Source organism: Chiloscyllium plagiosum, chromosome 17, assembly GCF_004010195.1.
Source record: "Chiloscyllium plagiosum isolate BGI_BamShark_2017 chromosome 17, ASM401019v2, whole genome shotgun sequence".
NCBI lineage: Eukaryota > Metazoa > Chordata > Chondrichthyes > Orectolobiformes > Hemiscylliidae > Chiloscyllium > Chiloscyllium plagiosum.
In genome coordinates this window covers 21,054,943-21,074,993 of record NC_057726.1, presented here as the reverse complement: position 1 = coordinate 21,074,993, position 20,051 = coordinate 21,054,943, and the positions used below count along the sequence as shown (strand labels likewise).

Sequence of the window (20,051 nt, the reverse complement as noted above, 5' to 3'; positions counted from 1 at the left end):
TTAGCATTGCATTGATATTGCCATTTGTAGGGAGTGGAAATGTCACATGAGTGCCCCTGGATACAAACAAAATATAAAAACAATGTAAAAGTAATTTTGCTCTGCTTCTGTACTACAATAATTTGTCTTCTTCTGCCCTGCAACAAAACTGACACTGGATGTAGAAACTGTTTCCCAAAATTGACTTTCTGTGTTGAATTCATCTCAAAAGATAAACATAACAAAAGCAGTGTACTTTTAGCAAGATCATGGGGGAGAACTCCTGGACAATTGAAATCAGTCAACCAAGTACAATACATTGAGCATCATGAAATGAAAGTTACTTCCATGCAAATCAACCTGGTACCTTTTGCACTGGTTTAAAAAGCATTGGCAAAAAATAACCAGGACCCAAGATCAAACCATTAAAATGTTTAGTGAATTGCACTCACTTGTAGTTCTTTGAGAATTTTTTTTAAATTCAACTGGAAGCATAGCCGATTATTTAAAATAGAATTTTCTGCCAAAGTACTACGTTCTTAAAATAGTAACCAGTTTACATTAATGAAATGAGTAAATGGATCTTACAATGTTTAAAAGTCATTTCCTGTTTGTTTTAAATCAGGTGACTCATGGTCCAGGCAAAATCATTTAAAATGCTCACAACTGAAATTAAACTAATTTGAAAAAGTATTAATGAAACTGAATAAGGTTACCAATCCATCAAAAAGTTATTTTATTGAAGGGTGAAAAATGTAAACACATATTTGTAAGTCTTGTCTGATCACTTTGATTCATACATTTTGATTATGTTTGAACAGAATCTGCAGTATCAGGGTTTAGGTCTCACTGTGTGATACACTAAAGAGACAGTTTTTGTTGCAAACGTTTCGTCCCCTGTCTAGGTGACATCCTCAGTGCTTGGGAGCCTCCTGGGAAGCGCTTCTGTGGACAGCTGAAACTGACAACCGGAAGTGGCAGGGACAGGCCACTATAAATGCTGGAGGAAACACCACAGAAGCGCTTCACAGGAGGCTCCCAAGCACTGAGGATGTCACCTAGACAGGGGACGAAACGTTTGCAACAAAAACTTCCAGCTCGGCGAACAGAACCACAGCAACGAGCACCCGAGCTATAAATCTTCTCACAAACTTTGAACTAAAGAGACAGTATACATCATCAGTGTTAATTGATGTAATGTCAAATGATCTTGCTCTCTCTTACAGCCTTACAGTGAGATGAAACAATGATAAAAAAATTAATGTTTTCCTTAATCAGAAAATACTGTAAATATTCTTTGTTAGAATGAAACTGTATTATACAAACTTTGGGTATTACTTTACCTCAAACAAACCTGTTGAAATTAGGACCCAAAATGCTGATTGTATGCAAAGCTAAAATTACCCCAGGAACTTTTGATCTCGATCTTTTAGAGTCATAGAGTTATACAGCACAGAAATGGATCCTTCGGTCCAACTCATCCATGCCAACCAGATATTCTAAATTAATCTAGTCCCACTTGCCAGCACTTGGCACATAGCCCTCCCAACCCTTCCTATTCATGTTCCCATCCATATTCCTTTTAAATGTTGTAATTATACCAACCTCCATCACTTCCTCTGGCAGCTCATTCCATACACGCACCACCCTTTACATGAAAAGGTTGCTCCTTAGGTCCCTTTTAAATCTGTCCTCTCTCACCTTAAACCTATGCCCTCTACATTTGGACTCCCTACCCTGGGGAAAAGACCTTGACTATTCACCCTATCCATGCCCTTCATGATTTTATGAACCCTCTATAAGGTCACCCCTCAGCCTCCAACATTCCAGGGAACACAGTCCCAGCCTATTCAACCTCTCCCTGTAACTCAAGCCCTCCAATTACATGAATATCTTTGTAAACCCTTTCTGAACCTTTTCAAGTTTCAGAACATCTTTCCTATAGCAGGGAGAGTGGAGCTGAACAGAGTATTCTAGAGGTGGCCTAATCAATGTGCGGTACAGCCACAACATGACCTACCAACTCCTGTACCCAATTCATTGACCAGGAAACTCAAGTGTATCAAAGACTGCCTTCACTACCGTGTAAATAGAGGATGCAAATAGGGAGTAGCTTGGCTCCACTTTCAATGAGCTATGAACCTGCACACCAAGTTCTCTTTGTTTGGCAGCACTCCCCAAGACCCTACCTCTTTATAATCAGTATCTGTACCATGGGAAGACTATATCTTTTTTTAACTTTGCTTCATTTTTGATTGCGGACTGAAGTGGGGCAACTGCTATTTTAGAAATCAAGGATTATGAAAGGAAGGATTGCTGCATTTTAGACAAGCAAGCTGCTGAAATCATGCTATGTCAGTGTACACTGTTACTTTGTTGGAGGAGGCCTGTTTGTAGATGACCTGTCACCAGGGGTTCTGCACAAAGAGTGATTTGGTTGGCAGCAGGTTGCTGATTAGTTTGTGAAGTTGTGACCAGTTGTGAATGACAAAGACCACCAGGCTGGCAGCAAATATTGAACTGGCTCCTTGGGAACTGAACAGCTTGTGAGTGTACATGATTTTAGCAGAAGCATTTGTGCCAATGCAAGGGGCAGATGGTGTGCCTTTCTCTCCAGGGAAACATCTAAATCCTGAAGAAAGCCAATTTATTTTTCTTCATAGTTGCTGTAAGCCAGGCCTTTAACAGGTTACAATTACCTGTATTAGTACCTATCGCCTCTCCTTCCTGTACAGAATGAAAAGAAACTGAATACAGAAAATCCTGACAAGGAAAGGATCATTTCAATGAACCATGAGGGCTGAGGCCATTGAACTGCATCCCCAGTTTCTTTCCCTCCACCCATAACACCATATTTTTGACTGTCTGTATCGGTCTGTATGTGTGACATGTGGAGGCATTGTTATAAGGGAATTTTAATTTGTAAAGTTAGACATCAATGTTGGTGACTACACATGGTTGTTTAAATGTGGTTAGAATTTTTAATTGTAATAAATAGTTGTGCTTTTTAAGTACAGAAGCATCAGTATTTATGCTAACCAGAATTTATCTGACAGGTAAATGGAGGGACATTGCAGACTTTGATAAAGTATTGAACTTGTCTGATGATTGTTGAAACAGCTAAGGTTAATTTCCACTGCAGTGCCCCAGTGCGGCTTGACAATTACATTATGTTCTTTATATTTCTCTTTGTCTTCCACAAATGTTTCCCTTTTGCTTTTAATACCATTGCAAGATTGATCACTTATTGGGTAGAGTAATTATGAAGCTTAAGGCTGAATTTGACAATCAAAAATTATCTTCTTCTGACATGATAATCAGAGCAGCTCTAAACATTGACAGGATTGTAGAGAGGCAGGACCTTCCCTCGGATCCTTGTGGGAGCTGAGTGAATGCCAGAACTATTCTCTTGAGTCATCACAAACTATTAGTTAAGGAAGCTTAATGGCACTCAATTGAGCAGATAACAATTTAAGTCCATCCCTGCAATTAGACTGAATTGTCATCCAAAATTGTATTTTGTGGCAGTTAGATTTTCAACTATGAAATGTATTTATGCAAAGAGAAGTTATGTTGATATTCACATTTGCCACCAACAGAGAAAAAAAAGCATAGTCATAAACTATTTTGACAACAAAAGATCTTTAAAATAATAGTGATTGATTAAGCCAAGTTTTCCTTTGTTCATTCACTTTTTGGATTAAAATTACTTCAATTCATGTCTTAAAATATTCAACATAGACTAACTGGCATGGTACTCTCAGCAAGCTAATGCTAATAAAAACTAATACTAAGCTGTCAGAGCAGAAAAATAAGGCTGCCTTATTTTTGCGTTATTGTTTTTAAAACTGCCTGGTTTAACTAGAGCCATCAGCCTCTATATTAATCCTCAGCATGAAGAATGGTAAAGGGTCAGGATGAGGAAATTTTTGAGGATGTAAATAGGGAGTAGCTGATAAAAGCTGCCATATGGGAAGTTTGTCCATAATATACCAAAGCAATGGATTGCCACCACTTTACAATGGTAGATAAAATGCTATTTGAGTCTCCTGCAATATTAAATTGTTTGCCACTGCATGGATTTGCCAGGGTCAGGGAAAGCCAATGAAAGTTGGGAGGATCTGTTGTTGCACAAGGTAAGTGAATTTTTTTCTCCCCAGCATTCATTCTTGGCCATGAGGAGGAGGAGTGCTTCTCACTGACCCTCAAGAAAGCCCTCTGCCCACTGTCTGCTACCGTTGTAGTCTCTTTTTTCCGCCCTGACTTATTTTCTCGTGTCCCAATTCCCCTATCTTAGTTCCAATACCTGGAATCATTCCTTTGGTTCCTCGACAGCAACATTCTGCCACTGGCTTGCCTTCCTAAATTCCAGCATGAAGTAGATCCAATACAGGCCAATAAGATTATTATTTGGATTTACTGTTCCCCAGAAATGTCTGTGCCATTGTGCAGGATATGAGTGATATTGGAGTTGATTGGTTTTGCAAAGCTGGGTCAACATGCCTTCCAATAATTGCATGAAAAATTGTTATTGATACATGTTGTAGGTGGGTTGTTGTATAAGGCAATATGGTTCTGAAGATGTTAATGCTCACGTTACATTGAGCTCCATCCTTTTTGATCACATTGCCACAGTCCTTAAGTTGAGATAGTGAGTTCAACATGAGCCTTTGGAGGTGGTATGCATACACCTCCTAAGTGTCCTAGAAATTATTTCTTTATGGTGTTGCAGCTGTACTTATTGCTGGTGTGCAATACACCATTTTATAAATGAAGAGCAGTGCCTTTTCTGTAAAGATTCCCAGTGGTGTTTCCTCTACTACTGATCACTATACATGCCTGAAACCAATTATAGATAAAGGAGGATTGGTGGCAGAAAACATTTCAAATAACCCTTAGTCTGAACCACAGACTGGAATAGGTGATGGATACCATGAAGTACCTGTCATGGCTATCAGAATAATACCACAGTGGTTGCTTCAATCTTGGGTAGGACGACATCATGTTGACTGCAGGACATGTTTCAAGTTGGTTTTAGTTATGAGGACAGGTTGGAAAAATTCAAATTGTTTTCACTAGAAAGACAGAGGCTGAGGGACAATCTGATAGAGGTCTACAAAAGTACGAAGGGCACAGATAGGGTGGATTGTTAGAGGCTTTTTCCCAGGTGGAAAGTCACCTGCAAGATGGTACAGGTTCAAGGTGAGAGGGGAAAAGTTTAGGTGAGAAGTGCAGGGAAAATGTTTCACACAGACGGGCTGGTGGGTGCCTGGAATACATTGTCACTGGAGGTGGTAGAAGCAGGCACATTAGCTTGATAGACACATGAACGAGAGGTAAACAGATGAATAGAAACTACATACAGGCAATAAATAGCGGGTCTAAAGGATTACCGAATTGGCATAGACTCGGTGAGCTGCAGGATCTGTTCTGTGCTGCATTGTATTACATAGGATATTGCTTCTAACTTGTATATATTAAGTTAGCTATTCTAGTGATCGCCAATGAGTTGTAAAGAATATCTCATTGTTTAGTGCCAAGGATGAACGTCTTAGGGTGAAGTCCATTATAAAACTCCCCATAATCCTCTATAGTGTGGTGATTATAAACATCTCCAATTGAAGGGTTTGTAAAAAAACATTTGGCATAGGCCAGAATTGACTAGAATGCTTGAACATATTTACTGGTCTGAAATGATGAATTCTCATAACATCACTAAAATCCAGTGCTCCAACGAGACATTTTCTCAAAGGAACATAAATTTCCTGACCAGCTAGTCATCTTGGTGGCAAGAAATACTTCTAAAATGAGAGGAGATCTCATAGAACCCCATAAAATTCTAACAGAACAAGACTGGAAGAATGTTTCTAATGGTGCGGGGTCCAGAAACAGGGGTCATAGTTTAATGATCAGGCATAAATCTTTTCGGACTAAGATGAGGAGAGATTTCTTCGCCTGAAAGTGGTGAGCCAATGAAAGGCAGGAGGATCTGTGGTTTCACAAGATAAGTGGAATTCACTACCACAGAAAATGGTTGAGGCTAAAACATGATGTTTCTAAGAATCATAGAATCCCTACATTGTGGAAGCAGGCCATTTGGCCCATCGAGTGCACACCAACCATCCCAAGAGCATCCCACCCATATGCACCCCTCCCTACCCTATCCTTGTAACCCTGCATTTCCAGTGGCAAATCCACCTAGCCTGTACATTCCATGGACACTATAGGCAATTTAGTATGATCAGTTCACCTAACCTGCACATCTTTGGACTGAGGGAGGAAACCAGAGGAAACTCACGCTGACACAAGGGAGTGTGCAAACTCCACTCCACTTGGTTGCCAAGTAGAATCGTACCTTGGTTCCTGGCACTGTGAGACTGCAGTGCTAACTACTGAGCCACTGTGCTACTCATAAAGAAGGAAGTAGATATAGTGGCTAAAAGGATCAAGGAATATGTGGGATTAAGATATTGAGTTCACTGATCAGCTATAATTATATTGAATGGCGGTGCAGGCCCAAGGGGTTGAATGGCCTACACCTGGTCCTATATTCAATGTTTATATTTCTGAGTAAAATGTTACAGATTCTACTCTCCAATCTCCTATTTTTAAGTAAAGCAAAGAACTATGGATGCTGGAAATCTGAAACAAAAACAGATATTGCGAAAGAAACTTAGCAGGTCTGGCAGCATCTGTGGAGAGGAAGCAGAGTTAACATTTTGAGTCTTCTTCAGGACATTGAGTTTCTCCAATAATTTCTGTTTTTGTTCCTATTTCCAAGCTTCAGTATCATTCAAGGGTAACCATCATCACTTTAGTTGTGGAATGATTGATTGTACTGCAAAGGATAGGACAGTTAAGATTCCCCATGTTGACGGTGTGGCTATAATAGGACCTACACGCAGCATTGTTGAAGACTCCACCGATTAACAAAGGCAACTTGCTTTCATGGTAGACATGTATCTCCTAAACATGTCAATCAATAGATTTAAACTCACAGTCTTTGCTAACACAGTAGCAACAAATAAAAAAAATCAAATAATGTATGTAAATCACAGTCTAATATAAATTTAATTTCTCCCTAAGCTAAAAATGTTTTAATTATCTGGTGATAGGAAGCATAACCAAATGTTATAGGAATCAAAAAAAGCACTATAAAGTTCACAGAAAATGAGGCAGAGTACTTGAATAATTTATTCCGTTTTATGACTGTGATAATTGAAGTCTTGCAGCTACTTAAAGATAACAATGTTTTTTTTATATCAGTTCCAAGCTACAGTGAACGAAGGATTTACTGGAATTATACTGAATCTTACCGTCGAGGACAATGACGACCCAGCTACTGGAGCATGGAGAGCTGTCTACACCATTATCAATGGAAACCCTGACATGAACTTCAAAATTGAGACAAATCCGAAGAACAATGATGGAATGTTATTTGTTGATAAAGTAAGTTTTCCTGTTTAGTGCTCAATCCTTCACACTCTTCGGTGAACAAAAGAACATTGGTTTCTTTACAAACAAACAAGAACTTGAATTACAATGTCACTCAAGACACACAAAGCAAGTCACAGCTATGTGTTCAGGATGTTTTAAATATCATATTACTCATTTCTATTTTCTTCATCCATCATCACAGTTACTGTTTGAAGTTACTTTCCATCAGCTCAAGCAAGCGAATGTATTTGAGTGTATCCATAGATTGCTGCTGTTCTCACCCAATTATATAATATATTGGGGAAACTTTATTGTATATAGATGTTAGGCTAGTATTCAATCATCTTAATGTACATCAGTTCTTGAACATAGATCCTTTTCAAGCTCCAAAGAGTGAATTTCTTCATTTGCCCAATTGCTCAGTGATATGCGTCTCCAATGTGTCTAATGAAAATGCTCACTTCCCACAATTTTCAAACACATTGACAAGTAAGATGAGACACAGAGACCTTTTTTTTTCCCAAAAGTCCACTTGTATATTTGCTGACATGATTTCCCTGCTGGTTTCTATCTGTGTCTTTGATTCATCTGCAGAATGTGTGCCCTGTTGCATTTAAATAAATTGCAGAGGTAGCGGAGGAAGAAAACATGAGAAAATGTCGATCAAACTTTCACAATATTTATGTCCACTCAGTGCCTTTGCAAATTACTGCCATCATAAGGAAGCTGACCCTGAGTATTTGCATTACTCCACAAACAGGAAAAGATTGAAACCTTGCAAAGAAATGTGGGTCTGCAATTTTATACTTTTACATCTTTGGAGCTCCATTTTTTTTTAACAGTGAAAGATTATTTGTGGAACTCCACAAGGAATATCAAGTGTAGCCATTGTAACAAGGTCAGCCATTTGGGCCTCATAGAATATGAATTCCCTGGCTGGGACTGTTAAACTGGCCAAATCAGGGAGCCCTGGCTGACAGATACGAACAGGCATGTCAGAGGTCTTGCTCTCTCTGACAGCTGGTTCTGCAGAAGCTGGATCAGTTCAAGAATTTTACACATGTAAATGAAGGGTTAACCTGGTGACATGATACCTTCATTGGAATTATTTCATCATGAGTTCAACATGGTGGAATAATGCAATTCTCTCTGGTTTCCCGTGCTTTGCGTAGGAGGATCAAGAGAATGTGGATCAGAAAGGAAGAAAATGTTGATATCAGACTGACATGCAAGTGAACACCATCTAACCTGCTTACTCACCAATGCATCTGCCAGAATGTGACTTCTTTAAAAATAGCATTTTATGAGGAAGGTTTGTTTTCCTCTAGAATCTTGACAGAGATGTGTCATATATTGAAACATGATTTACAAAATGTTTCTACCAAGGCACTGCCTTAACTGTGACTCTAATGGTGATGTCAGCACTCACGTTGTTATATATCCAGATCCCTCCAGTCATGCTCTGGTGATGTAAGTCACATTGTGCTCACTGAATAAAAATTGGCTGATGAGTTTCCTACATCAAAACAATAACTTGCATTTCTAAATTACTTCATAGGCTACAAAACACTGAGATATCCCAAGGCTGTCAGTGGTGCTACATAAATGTAACACTTCAGCAAGAGGAAAAGATTTTGTTTCCTGAATGTTCAGACAATCTGTGATAATAACAAACTCCTGATGTGTTTTGCAGCACACAACCTGCAAGTTAGCCATGGTTTGTTTACTCTCAGGTAAACTATACAACTGCAACGCTTAGCCTCGGGAATATTCCTGAATGCTTAATGGACGACATGCAATACTGACTTCAAGAAGTAATGGCACCTTTTCATTATCTGAAGACAAGAGACTTTGGGAGTTACCGCTGTTGGGAGTTCGCGGAATTTTCAAGTTCAATTTTCATCCTAGACAGATTAAGAAAACCTTGTCGTAGAGCAGAGATTTTCAGAATTGCAGTGGCTTTGTGCATCAGCTGATCCAAAGGAATTGAGATTTCCAGTTAGAAAAGGTCAGGAGGCGAAAATGCTGGAGAGCAATCCTATGATCATGTTGAAGATTGACAAGAGGCCACCTTAATGCCAGCTTCATGTGTATTAAGACATACAAATCTCTACCAACCGCTTCCGATTAAAAAAACTGTATTCTGTGTCTGAATGACTGTGCTTTATGATCCTTCTCAGGAAATAATCCAGTTAATTAAAAAGTACCTAATATCAACATACTGTTCTGAGTCAAATTCTGGTTTCAAGACCACTGTACAGACTGTAGCACAGATCCTTCAGTGCAGTACCAAGAGATATGAAGGCATCTTTGAACTACAAAACCAAGCTGTCTCTGCTCTCTAATGAACACAATGGATCCCACAGCATATTGAAGATGATGGAATTTCTTCAGATGTTCTAACCAATGTTTATTCTTCACCAAGCATCATGAGAAAGATAACACAGTAACATGTCTCTCTCATTGCTGTTGGCCGACTGATATCATGCATAAATGGACAGACGCATCTCTTTTCAATACAGCTATGGATATGCTTAAAAGTACTTTAACACATCTTGAAATGAAAGAGCTATTTGAAGTTTTTTTTCATTCTTTACCGATAGTGTTTCAAATCTTCATAAAAAATGACAACAATAACAACAAAAGATGGAAAATCAGCGGATGTGTTGCAAAATATCAAATTCTGAGAAATGTATTTTTACCAATTGTTTTAGAATCTTGCACTGCTGTAGCTGTCTTTTATGTCTATATCTGCTCAAATCTAGAGTTGTTTTCACTCATAACTTTAAACTCCTGTAATATAGGGCTGCTGAATGCCTGGATTCTGTGATGTTCTGGTTAGATTTGAACCCATGCTGTCTTCATCCCAGTGCAGCTGACAGGCTTTAAGTAGCAGATTTCAGTGCATCAGCAGCAATGCCTACTAGACACAAACTGTTACTCCCTCTTTAAGATTTTGAAGGGTTCGGCTTCAGGTTAGGGTTGTATTGATGTAGTTATATTGTCATGTCAAGAAAAGTGGCAAATTTACTCTCAGTCATTGCATCCCTTTTGTTTGGCACAAGCTCATTTAGAACAAAGATCTATATTAAAATCAAATGTACAGTCTCAATTTAAGTCCTGAAAGCCCCGATCTAGGGTGTTCTTCAAGCCACTCTGGTACTTCCGAAGTGACAACTGCCCTTAAATCATCTTCACAAATTCTTGGCCTTGCATGAATTATAGGGTGTTTCTCACATTTGTGCCATTTATTGGAGATGGGAATTAGGTACAATAGTTGGGGCTATCACTATGACATAAAATGAGATTTCCCTACTGCCTGTGAATGACGTTTTGTTGAGATGAACATCATTCAGTCTTCAAGATGTTCATGGTTCAATTCCTGGCATGAACTTCACAATTTCCTTTAACTCAGATGGCATCACAAAATGAGGAAGAGGTTAAGATCACAGTTGAATTTAGGTTTAGGCACTGGACTGACAGTAAGACAGGAATGATGAGCCTGGTATTTCTCCAGAAGTACAATAATGAATTCAAATGGAAGCTCTTCAGCTGAAGGCAGCCATTTCTCAATCCTCAAAGGAGAGATGGTTCTTTCTTATCATTCTGTCCCAGATCTTTCACTGGGTGAAATTTTCGCTTACTAAACCAGCCAATCTGGGCTGGTACTATAAAACTGCCATGATGGATTAGGTGAAGTAGATAAAGGATGTGGTCCTTCTGATGGAGTACACTGCTATCCACTGCTTACAGAAAGAGGCTTCTTTCTGTAAGTATTCAGCATCTGTGAAAGAGACAACATACATTCATTTCAGAAAATGTTCTCTGACTCACAAATCGGAAGCAATAAAAGTGAGAGAAAACCCATGGTCCTGTAAGGGCTGTGCTTTGTCGTTAACCTAAACCTATCGGTTCTCTTCCAACTTTTCTGTTTCATACCAGCTGCCATTGTGGCTGCACAGGTTTTGCAAAGATTCCTCCTTGACTTTACTAAAGGGCCTGAAGCTAACTACTCTTCCAACTTTGGCATTTTTTTGCCTCTGGCTGTCTTTGAAGAGATAACAAAAATACAATAATATTATAGACCAGTTAGCAATGTCTTTCCACTTGTACATCTGCAGACTTTTGTAAATATGGTCTCAGATGCCAGCAAGTGTTTTTACTTTTCAGACAAATATTCGGGATATCTGATATTCAACAGTACAATGTTCGTGAAAAGGTGCATAGATAACCATGTCAGACAGGATTCCGGTGTAACACTCATTCCTTGAGTCAAAATTGCATTCTGGGACTTGAGGACATAAATCAAGACTGAAGCACTAATGCAGTATGAAAGGAGAATTGCATGGCTGGAGGTTCTGTCTTTTGGATGAAACATTAAACAGGATTCTATTTGCTCTCCCAAATGGATGTAAAAGATCCCATGACAATATTTTGAAGAAGAGCAAGGGTGTTATCATTCATGTCCGGGCAAATATTTATCCCTCAATTAACGTTACTAAAAGCAACTTGCATGGTCACATTCCTGTTTATGATACTGCAATCATTGGATCTCACACTTCCCACTGCGTTGCAACAGCAACTAAAATTCAGAAGGGCTTTGTAGGCATCCACAGTTATGGAAGACATAATAAAAATGCAAGTCTTGTTTTCCTGTGTGGTGTTTTTCTGCTATGTCTTTTCTTTGTTTAAGCCTACCTCCAGGATATTCTTTCTCTTTGTCCCTTCTGAATTCGCTGTTGTCATTTGAAACTACTTTACTGCAGTCCCTGCCTGGAAATGCATGAAAAGAAGAGTTCTCACTGTGATGTTGCCCTACATGTTAAATAACACCTCCCAGCTAAATTATAGACATCAGCAGAGGAGAAGACTAGTGATAAAAAACACTAATATATAGAAATGAATGCATTGGTCATATTAGAGCCTCATTTCAAAGTATACAAGTCAGACAGTATGTATCATTCGTAAGCTTCACTGCCTTTTCCTTCAGGGATATAAACAGTTGGAAGATCTGACACTGTTTTTCAACTATTCAATTCAGAAGTCTTATCTCAATGCACAGAAAACATGAGGACCCCCAGTTGAATGACTGCTTGTGATGAATGAACTGACATTAGCCATCGTGCTCAGCAGTAGCAATTTTACAATTGGCCTGACTTCCAATGAATTCAGTAAAATCAGCCGTTTCATTACTCCTGCAGAAAGTTCAAGAAGGTGAAAATTGGCTGGGAAATGTATTGGGTTTGCCTCCATAGTCTAGAACATTGCTAACATTAACCATCAAAATGCTGACATAATTTGGCAAGTTCCCAGAGGGAAACTATAGAATTCCGTCACAGAGTGGGAGTCCATGTCTTGTGTGACAGAGGAGAAGAGGAAGAGAACATTGAGTGGACTGTTATTCATTTCCACAAAGTATTATTGGAATAATTTTCATTTCTTATAGATCAAAATGTTCAATGATAAAAATTGATTCGAACAAATAAGCAGTTATGTTTTAAATATTGATGTACTACCCCTGGAAATTAATTTCAAATCAATAAAGCTATTTCAAGAAATTGCTTTGCATCTGTAATTGCCAATTTGATTCTGAATTCATTTATCAATGTGAGTAACTGCAGCATTTTTAAAATTTATTTCATTTCAGTCTTTGGATTATGAAAGATCTGCTTTTCACACATTGCTGATTAAAGTGGAAAATGAAGACCCAATCATGCCTGAGATTAGTTATGGTTCCAGTTCTACCACAACCGTGCAAGTCACAGTTCTTGATGCGAATGAGCCGCCTGTTTTCAATCCTGACCCGACAATTGTAGTCAAACCGGAGAACATCGCAATAGGCAGTGTTATTGTGACATTGAATGCAACTGACCAAGATATCCTTCAGAAACAGACAATTAAGTAAGTGTTCTATAGAATAACAAGAAGTTTTTATAATGTAAATTTAAAGACCAGGAGCAAATGCGGTTGATGTGAATCGTAAAATGGTTTTAATGTGCATTTAATGGTCCTGAAGTCATGCACTCAAAGTGCAGAGCAATGCATGCTGGGGAAATAATGGCATAGTGGCAAAGTCATTGCATCTCAGGATGCTGATTCAAATCTCTTCTGGTGGAATTTAAATTCAAATTGATAAATCCCGAATTGAAAGCTAGTCTCTGTCATACTGAGTGTGAAACTGTACTTAATTGTCATAAAAAAACCCATCTGGTTTGCACATGACCTTTAGGGAAGGCGGTCTTCTGTCCTTATTTGATCCAACCTCGTGTGTGACTTTTGACTTCTGACCAACAAGAATGTGACTGACCCTGAACTGCCCTTTTACAAGCCACTCAGTTCAAAGGCAATTAGGGAAGGGTAATTTGAGTGGCATGGTGGCTCAGTGGTGAACACTGCTGCCTCACCGCCAGGGACCTGGGTTCAATTCCAGCGTCTGGTGAATGTCTGTGTGGAGTTTGTACATTCTCCACCGGGTGTTCTGGTTTCCTCCCACAATCCAAAGATGCGCAGGTTAGGTGTATTGGCCAGGCTAAATTGCCCATAGTGTTCAGGGATGTGAAGGCTAGGTGCAATACTCAGGGGTAAATATAGGGTAGGGAAAGGTCTGGGTGGGTTACTCTTCAGAGAGTCGGTGGTGCATTTGTTTGGCCAAAGGGCCTCTTTCCACACTGTAGGAATTCCATAAATGCCAACCTTGTTAGCAGTGCTCATATTCCATGATTTTTTTTTAAATGATGAGCTAATACCATTGATAGATTTGAGGAAGTTAAGTGTTAGGTTCAGAAGTGATATGACCCCTTAACATTCTGATTGCTCTTCTGCATGGAGCCACAATCCAGATATCTAGTCTAGGTGCAAGAATGGAGCAGATACTGAGAAATGTGTGGTTTGCTGACCTAGGTGATGATTTACTGCGGAATACAAAAACTTCACTAAGTGAAAAGTTAATGCAATAAACTAAATGTGTTTGCATTTTCCTAATTAAAGAAGGAGTTTACAGAATAACAGTATCCTCTGTTAAAACGTAGTTGTTTTTAGCTGACAAAAAAACTCAAAAATAGAAACTAAATGGTAGATTGAAAACAGTGCGAAATTAACATCGTTATAGGTTCAAGTACACAACAGGAATGAAGGTCTTGCCTTTTAAATGACTGGTATGTTTAATTTATTAAGTGAACTCTTAACAATTTCCTTTAAGTGCACTAGGAAATATGTTTTACAGAATGTAATTGTTCCTTAGGCATTATATTCTGAAGAATTTGTCTCATGAGCAGTTCTGACAGTGTTTTACATATTAGGCTCTTTGGGCTGGATTGGCATGGCTTAGCTTTTAAAAAAACTCATGATTCATATGCCTCAAAAATTGTCTGAATGCTCTTAGCTAAGAGTCCAGAAATTCATTAGTCTGTTGAATCAGCAAAGCCCCAGGAAAAACGTTGCTTAATTGACAACTCTGGCTCTCTGAGAATAGGCAATGTTTATTTACACAAAAATAAAGAGGATAAAAGTGCTTGAAGATTCTGCTATTGATACTTGAGATCTTTTTCAAAATGATTTGTGTAGTGTGGGCTTTTAGCAAATCCAGAATATTTATGAATGAGGTGTACTGTTGCTGGTTATATTTGATCTTACCTGGGAATAAAGGGTGAGTTTACTGCAAGTTTATTAATCGGTCATTCAAATTAATTCAGGTGTCAGTGAACAACAGTCAGCAATTGGCTTTAATTGTCAAAGACGTCCATGAGCATAATTTAGATCTTGTAGTTCAGGAGAATGGGGTTCAGAAACACCCAGAGCAGTGCCAATCGAACTAATCTTAAGTGTTTGCCTGTAGCGTGTAGCCTGATGAATCCAGTGGAGCCAGTCTCAGGAGCAGAGGTTGACAGCTGGCTGGTGAATAGATGCTATTTTAGTGTCCTGTTGCTGGAAAACTATTATTTATTAGTCAATTAAGAAACAAGAAGGCCTCCAGGCTGAATAGGGTTTGTTGTTAAGGGCATTGCAAGTCTGTATCTATAGGAGTGAAGAGTTGAAATCACTTCTGACTGATTCACTTTTTGGAAATTCAGTATCCCAACACAGTCACTATCATCTGGGCGGGTTGATAAGAAATCAAAGGGAACTTTTACTTGATTTGCTCTGTGAAGGTTTTCTATGGACATAGGAAAAAGAGGCCATTCTGAACATCTCTATTCTAGATCACGATAATTCCTCAATGCTGGTTTCCTGCACTATCTCCACGTCCCTTGGTGCCATTTGTCTCTGGCAACCTATAATTTCTGTCTTAAACCAGCTTAATGATTGAATTTACACAGCCCATTTGGGGAACAAGTTTACCACAATATTGAGTGTAAACGTTCTTCTTTGTCTCAGTTTAAAATGGCCTGTCTGATATCCTCAAATGCTCTTCCCTGATTCTTGAGTCATCAGCCAGGAGAGAAAGTCTATCTGGTTCCACCCTGTCATTCTGTAAGAATTTTTAAACTCTCAATAAAATCACTTCCAATTCTTTGAACCTCTAGGGAATACAGATTTGGTTTGCTGAATCACTCCTCAGAAAACAAACCCCCTGCCATCAGAGGAGCTCATCTGGTGAATCTCCTCTGAACTTCCTCTCTGGCAAGTACATCAGATTAGGAGATTTAAATTGTGCATTACTCCGGCTAAGGTTTCACCAAGGTTCTGCACAAATTCAGCAAGATATCTTTATGTCCGCTCTCAAATCCCTTCGAAATAAATATCATAATTCCATTGGTCTTCCTAATTGCTTGCTGCAAATACAAAGTAGCTTTATTGACTCATGGACAAGGACACCCAGATCCATTTGGACATCTGTAGTATCCAACCATTTAAGGAATATTCTGCCTTTCCATTTCTTCTAACTTCACTCTTACTTACATTAAATATTCCATCTACCATGATCTAGTGCATTCAGTCACCAGTCAACATCCTCTCTTGTAGTGTCATTGGCAAATTTGGTCCCCACATCCAAAACACTAAAATAGCTTGTAAATAGATGTGGTCCTAGCACTGACCTTTATGTTACCTCTAAAGTAACAGGTTTCTATCCCCAGAATGATTTGTTTATTCCTATTCTCTGCTTTCTGTTTGTTAAGCAATTCTTGATCCATGTAATTATGTCATCCCCAATCCTGTGTGCTCTAATTTTATTTATTAACCTTCTGTTTGGTACGTTATCTGAAAAAAACTTCTGAAAATCTAAAAGCACAATATCTAAGTGTTCTCCTTTTGTCTATGCTGTAAGTATCTATTGAGACCATCACTGATTTCCTTTCTTGTTTCTTGTTTTGTTTTGAAGTTGTGAGATGCAATTGAGAATTAAACTTTGTACAGCAACTTATTTTAAAACAAAGAGATGAGAAAAAAGACTGATGTTTGCTGTTGGGAACTGGCCTGTAAAGATAAAGGACACTGTAGATAATTTGACACCAAGATGTTTTTAAACTCAAATTGACAGGTGTTTGGATGTTGAATTGGTCAATCAAGGGAGGACCAGTGCTAGCCTGACAACCCACTAAGAATGGTGAAACAAAAGAGAAAACAAAGATTGAACTGGTGCTGGCCAGGCCGTTGGGCAGGAGATCATATTGGTTTAGAAGCTTCTGGACTAGGAAGCTGTTTTGGGGTTTAGTTCTTTCTTGTTATTCTGTAGTTATTAACTTGTTGAAAGTTCTGAAAAAGAATCCCAGTCTGTCAGAAATAAGTAAAAAGCCTTCAGCAGTATATGAAGGCTGTTTGCATTAATCATTCATCAAAATTCAAACAATATATACAATTCTATGTGTTTGTAATGCAACCTATCATCAAAGGATTTCATGAAGGCCTGGTATTTGTCATTGAAGCAGCTAGCAAACTAGCAAATTGTGGTACTCATATTTTCTCTTTTACCTGTGTCTGTCTGTCAGTGTGAGGGTGGAGGTTAATATTCAGAGATGGATGGCTTAGATCATAGATATTAATTAGATTGCCCTTGTTGTTTATCTATGTTCTGCTGAAGATACATTATTAATAATAAATTGTTAGTTTTTGTTTAAGTTAGAAACTTGGTGACCATGATCTGTTATTTGTAAAATTAGGAGCAACTGAACAATTTTGAGGCTCATTGAAAGATTTAAGATCACTGTGTTGTGAATCCAGTGATGATGATTAATTTAGTTTGGCTTGCTATCACTGTGTCATGACATCTTCACCAGTAAACTCCAATGTGATTGTCAAACATGATGTCCCATTTTTAATTTCATGTGATGCTACATCATTTTGTCATTCTTTTCTAACCCTTTTGGCCATGAAAATATAATTCTATATTTGTGAAATTTCAGATTTCTCCATCTTGATAACATTAGAAATACGTGATTTTTTTTCTTAAATTTTTGTTAGATATTTCTTCTTCCAATTTAACCCCATGCATAGATCATGTGTCAATTTGCCCTTTGCAAATACAATATTAAATAATGGAAGGATAACAGAACATCTTACTTGTGAGCTTGCAGTCTGTGGTATTATTAGATTTTTTGGCTAATTGATCACGGGACTGTTGTGGATAACTGTAGAACCCTTTAACCCATAGCTTATTCAATCTCAGGTCAGATAGTCCAAGGCACACAGATGACCAGATACTTTAGAAAGTGTTCTGTTGGGTCAACAACAGGCACCTTTGCTTCTGATCTCGCCAATGAATTAATCCTCTCCTTTCTTGGAGTATAGATGTTGGTTTTCGTCTTGAATTTGTATCCTACAAAATTGTCCTGATGAGGCAAAGGGAAATGCTTTGTAGACTAGCAGGAAGCTGCAAGAACACAACAAGCCAAGCAACACCAGGAGTTGGAGAAGTCAGCGTTTCAGGTATAACCCTTCTTCAGGACTGGGTGTGGGTGTAAGGGGAGCTTCAGAGAAAGGCGGAGGGAGGGTCTAGGGGAGGGTTTTGGGTGGGGAGAGGGACGGGATGGTGAGGCAGGTAGAATGTATGACCTGCTTGGTTGATGGGAGGAATGAATCCGATTGGTGGCTGGAAAGAAGGGTCGGGCAGAGAAATGGGAGGGAGGGGCTGGAAAGCAGGTCGGGGGATGGGAAGGGAGGCTATTTGAAATTGGAGAACTCAATGTTGAGTCCTCTGGCAAAATGTGTCTTTTATAACGATACATAAATGATATATCTTTATGAATGAAGATGTGGATGACGAGCTTTGACTCTGCCATTGCTCCTTTTCTTTTGGAGTCTAAGAAACCAAAGGCTTTTATATCATTATTTTGCATAAGCACAGATTGTCTTGTCTCTGACTGGCCACTTCCTCTATTGTTGAAATTATAATCATCCTATGGCAAGGTGACTGACGGAAATGCAGTGCTCTTAGGAGTATAAGATAACTTTTTCATGTAAACCAGTTACTTCTGTAAAATCATCACTGTTAGTTATTTTGGTACTGGCATGGCTTAGTGTTTTGCCCTGCACGGATTTGCAGTCTGAGTTAAAGCTTTAGCTATGGATATTACCTCATATGCGAAATACATTTCTTCAAATAGTCAATTTAAAATGTAATGTATATTTGAAATTCTTGAAGTTTTTTATTTTTTGCATTCATGGAACAATTTATTTCATCTCCTCGAGATGGTCTTCCCTCCATGGTGTAGCATGGCTGAATGAGGTAACTGAAAAGAGCAATATAGTGTTTATTCTGATTGAAGAAGATCGAAGTCGACATAATCTAAATCATTAAAATGTTTAGAGTCATTATGATATAGACTATTTAACTTGGAGTAGCTTTGCAGACACGGAAAACACAAGCTTAAAGTTAACAAGCCTCCTGTGACACAAGAAATGAGAAGACTTCATTTGTTCCCACAGAGTAGTTGATACAAGGGATGGCTTAATAGCAAGCAAAATAATTGTTGCTGCATCGATTGACTCCATCAAATAGAATCAAACCATTTTTCTTCCAGTAGATGTAGATTTTTAGAAAAGAAAATAGTTTAAACTAATTAAAATTGTGCATATCCCTATTGCAGTCACAGGATCAGTGTCATATTATTGATGTGAAGCCAGAAGCAATTAATAGTGCTGTGTGTACTCCAGTAGGACATATTGGAAAATAAGTTGCCCTTTCTTAACCAGTGAGTCAAATACCATGAACACAAACATAGCAGTATGAGGCAAAATTGCATGAAACATACTGTGGATCTATATTCTGAGAATTGCATTAATTGCATTAATTCAGCCTTGAACTTCAGAGGTAAGGTGAGGTAAAAGTGACTTCTCTAACATCAGGCAGAATTTAACTGAGTATGTTATATATGGAGTTTAGTAAAATTGAAGTAAATGGAAATTAGGTATATAGCTTTTCAATGGATTGAATGCCAGTTAATCTAAACAAAGATAGATGACTGTGGTTATTGGAGGATAAACCAATCAGCACGAGGATATTGCTGTAGGCGTCCCTCAGGGCAGTTCTGAAGGTTAACTAGCATCAACTGTTTCATCAATGACCTTTACACCATCATGAGCTCAGAAGCCAGTATAGCTTACTGATAATTACAGTGTGACCAGTGTAATTTTAATCTTTGAGAAATGGATCATAGTGTAATCAATTAGATTAACTGTAATTAATACGCTGGGGTGTT

General features: G+C 38.4%; 1 protein-coding gene across 2 annotated transcripts in view; it reads left to right on the top strand.

Annotated features, from left to right (window-relative positions):
* The window catches only part of cdh13 (cadherin 13, H-cadherin (heart)), a 1,069,860-nt gene that overhangs the window by 958,361 nt on the left and 91,448 nt on the right, over positions 1-20,051 (top strand). For both annotated transcript variants that reach the window (XM_043706651.1, XM_043706652.1), the window contains 2 exons: positions 7,246-7,428; positions 13,064-13,317. In XM_043706651.1, the coding sequence (XP_043562586.1) occupies positions 7,246-7,428; positions 13,064-13,317 (437 nt within the window). The remainder of the gene's footprint in view (positions 1-7,245; positions 7,429-13,063; positions 13,318-20,051) is intronic.